At 42.8% G+C, this 4,024-nt stretch overlaps 1 protein-coding gene across 4 annotated transcripts in view; it reads right to left on the bottom strand.

The window, feature by feature from the left end:
• LOC146809836 (uncharacterized) overlaps window positions 1-3,393 on the bottom strand; it is a 119,767-nt gene extending 116,374 nt beyond the window's left edge. For 2 of the 4 annotated variants that reach the window (XM_085616691.1, XM_085616692.1), the window contains exon 1: window positions 3,070-3,393. In XM_085616691.1, the coding sequence (XP_085472817.1) occupies window positions 3,070-3,108 (39 nt within the window). In that variant the 5' untranslated portion in view covers window positions 3,109-3,393. The remainder of the gene's footprint in view (window positions 1-3,069) is intronic. The other 2 variants (XM_085616693.1, XM_085616694.1) reach the window with 1 other exon arrangement.
• Window positions 3,394-4,024: the final 631 nt, after the last annotated feature.

Below are 4,024 nucleotides of genomic sequence, written 5' to 3'. Positions count from 1 at the left end.
TTTGTGTGTATAAATGCACGTGCCAGGGACATTGCAGTCACTCAAAATGGCCTGGAGTGGCCTGGTCCACTGATGCAAACTTTGTGCTGCGATGAAAGAGAGTTTAATTTAAGTGACATTTTCGCAAACTAATGGTGGAAGAGTGTTGACTGGAGGCCTCTATATATGTATGTATTTTGTATTGTTTTTGGGGGAAAACATGGGGTTGGCAAAACAGCTAAAGCTGTCATTAGGCCAGACCTATAAAGAGAGGCAAGGGACTTATAAATGAGCAGTCTTAGGAAAGGAGTTCATACGTCACATTCCCGTCAGCATGTGTAGCTGAAGAGGCTAGGCTGACCGTTCTCAAAACAACCTTTTGTCTGTGTGACAAAGAGATTTGCACCACCTCATCGGTGCATGACCTCCAACATCTACCCTAGTAAGATTTTAAGCTAGATGTCATTCGGCCTGCGTTCTTGCAAAAAAACTGATTTGTTTCGGAATGCCTATCAGTCCTCTCAAAGCCCCATGACAAAGACATACTCCTGTGAAAGGAGGCCGTAACTGTTCGCAACTAAGTATATTTCAGAGATAACCAAGGCTCTCTTTAAGAGTGAGAAACAGCCATTCACAAAAGGTTTGCAGGTGGCCAGTAGTAGAAAAACGGAAATTAATGATAGCATAAGCCAGGCATTATCAAATCACACCACCTGGAGTTGGTTTTACACGGACTGACTTCTTGCAGGAATGGAAAATTCTCACTATTTTCTTTTGAAACACCCAACATCTCCGCAAACTAAGTACATTCCAATTTTTACTCAGCATTTTGGCCCATGGAAGGATGAACACAAATAATCAAAAAGTGATAAATCAAAACAATAAAAAATGTGTTAAAAAGCTCCAGTGATGTGATGAGTTAAGTAGAGCTAGTGGACCATAAGGGACTGTGTCAAACATGGTAGAATACTTTTCTGAGAGTTGAAAATGTCACTGTCACAGATTCAATTCAGTACAAGCTTTCTGTTGCAAATGAATTTGTAACTGAGTGTGAGCCTGACCTTACAACTGCTGACCTGTCCCAAGAAGGAAGCCCGAAGTCTTGTGAGATCATGTCTCTTGCGACTCTTACAGAGTATGGTACATTTGTGGGTCAAGTCTGGCAAGACCTTACTGTCTACCCCACTTCTCAGTGCCTCTTTCCACCGCACTCCGCTGGAGATTTCAGCCCTGCCCTGATGAAAAGCTGCAGAAGAAACATCTATTTCTTTCCTGTTTTACTCTTTTTGGATACTTTTTAGGTATCACTTAGCTTTAGCTATCTTTTGTTGAAAGACCTACTGTGCACAACATCGATACTTACAGGGGACTTTCGGTTCAACACCCTGTAAATATTGGCATTGTCAACGACACATTAGCTTTCTGGTAAATCTAATATGCGTGCTTCTTATTTGATGGCTTTCATTACTCTTCTTGTGTTTTTCGATCGCTTGGCGCACACCATCATCATCATACAAGTCATCCAGTCCTTTTGACCGGATGACTTGTATCCTTCCAGTGCTTGCATTCAGAGAACTACTTCTTATTTTATTTTGCTTTCATCAGTTCATGGGAGTGCATGTGTGTTCCTGCGTTATCTTGTCTACTCTCTTCCTGCTCCACTGCTTCAATAGTACAACTGAAGTTATATTTGACTTATTGCTCCTTTGCCACAGCAGTGTTTGTTTCGTAAGGGATTTCAGTCTTTCTCACCTGTCAATAATGATGCAATTGGCCTTTTAACTTTTTAAGTTCAGCACAGCCTGTAGTTTGTGGTCTTCTCTTTGAGTGCAAAATGCCTCTGTTTGCTGCTAGAGGATCTGTAAAGCCATGAAATCTGGCCTTCCTGGTCCTAGGTGTCCTTTCTTTTATTTCAGCCTGGCTTTTGCTTTATATTGGGATTTGTTGACCTTCCAGGACCTTGCAGCAAAACAAAGCATTTCTCTAGTGGTTTACTTCATATTCGTACTTTTTCTCACTTCATGCTGTGATTACTCTGAAATTCTCTGGTCCTATTAACATGTAACTTATAGAAGCTGTCACGCTTAACACTAACCAATTGCATGTGTTTGTAATTGTGTTTAAAAAAAAATGTTAGCACAACTTAAATCTCTTTTATTTAGGTATTTTGGGATGACTCCAGCACATGACACTTTGTGGCATGTTGAGTTTTCGGTTTCTAAACAACACTGGTAAAAAGGCACAAAAAAGCGAGGCCAGTTGGCATTGTCAGTGGTTGTTTTTCATGTAGTGATTGCAATTGTGGATTTACCATTTATTAGTACTGTAACATGAGGTAGAACTCTAGCCCAACACAATTGTACTTTCTTTAGCGAATTCAGAAGGCTACATCAGCTTTATCAATATTCAAACCTGAGACTTGCATGACACCCACAAATGTTGGGTCACTTCTGACATTGAAAGTTTTTACATTTTAGTGAACTTTTCAGTTGCTCTTTTCTGGGTATACTCACGGACAAGCCATTATAGCCACTGCCTCCCATTAAAACAATGCTGGCATAAAGTTTGCATCGACTTTCAGCTACTGGGTGTAGATGTAACTACTGGGATGTTTGTTGACAATCTACAAACGCACTACAGCGAAGTCAGACCTGCAAGTTTTGACAATGCTTCTTGCTATGTAAAATGGAGAGATCATTACAAGCGCTCCCTTTGAGACACTTATTTTTCACAGGTACATGCCCTGCACATAGATTTGTCAGCTTATTTGAGATAGATCACTCACAGGTATAGTAGGAAAGAACTGGCCAATTAATTCAACATGTAGAAACAATGATCATAGACATCTTGGCTATACGTAACCTACTGGTACGTTGTTACCGTAGCGTACCTCCTTGGCTTTCATATGACACTCTCGCTAGTCCCATAGGACAGACGGCCGAGCCAGACATTCGGCCCAGCCAAACTATGGCCACGCCTGGCTTTCCCATCTTTGGCGGGGGCATATTGCGTGATGCCAATCACCGTGGACATATGCAACTTTTAAACATGCAATCATGAGCCCGATGCCGCACTCGGTACAGTACTTACTGTTTCGGCCTCCACCCCGCACACCTTTTGGCCCTTCATTCTCCCTTCTGGATGAATTCTCAGAGCCCGGCTATCCGTGGGCCGAGGCAGCGTTGCAGTGACCACCGCGGGTCTAGAAAGCCCCTAGACCCTGGGGGTGGGAGGAAGGGCACGTAGACACAGAGCCACGTCTCTGTAGAGTCCTCGGGGAGAGCTCCCGGGGTCTAAGGGGCGAGTATCACTAGGGCTGAAACAAAGATTCTTCCCCATCCACACATCTCCAGCCTTCCTTATCCCGCTACTTTGCGCATGCGCACAAGCAGAGACACTTCCATCATTGATTTCGGAGCTGGTCAAAGGGTGCTTCACCGCAAAAGAGCTAATCCATGGGCATAAAAAGAGGACTAGGCACGCGAAGCGGACGACTCAGACCACTCTTTCCTATAAAAAATAAATGATTAAATAATAACTATGCTATGCTATGGCCAAGACTATGGGTATCTGGTTTGAAGACGAATGTGGTGTAACAGAAACGGAATAAGCAGCAAGCAATCGGCCCATTAGGTGTCCGGGGGACGGTAGTGTGCCTTGTAAATGAAAATAAAAAGAGAAGGAAATAAATAAATTAGGGTCTATAAAAGCAGAAAATGGAAAAGAAAAGGATTTGTCCAACAGCCCTAGCACTGCAGCAGGCTCTTTTTCTCGCAGATCGGGACAAGCGATCAGACAAATGCATATATGCCAACATTTTGGAAGAGGAAAGTGGGAGATTTAAAAAAAACATATTCGGAAAAATGTATTTCTCCAATTAACGCATGTTGTGGTCTGCATCGGGTGTATTGGCATATATGGGATTTGCAAGTGGGCGGCTAAATTTTTTCCTTACCTGTCAGGAGCACAGAGAAATTTCTATGGCAGACAGAGACAGCCCTGCCAAGTACCACACATCAGGCATTAGACTAACGCATTTCAGTGT

This window comes from Triturus cristatus, chromosome 7, assembly GCF_964204655.1.
Source record: "Triturus cristatus chromosome 7, aTriCri1.1, whole genome shotgun sequence".
Classification (NCBI taxonomy): domain Eukaryota; kingdom Metazoa; phylum Chordata; class Amphibia; order Caudata; family Salamandridae; genus Triturus; species Triturus cristatus.
Note: the sequence above shows the minus strand (reverse complement) of the source record. Positions and strands in the feature narration are given on the sequence as shown.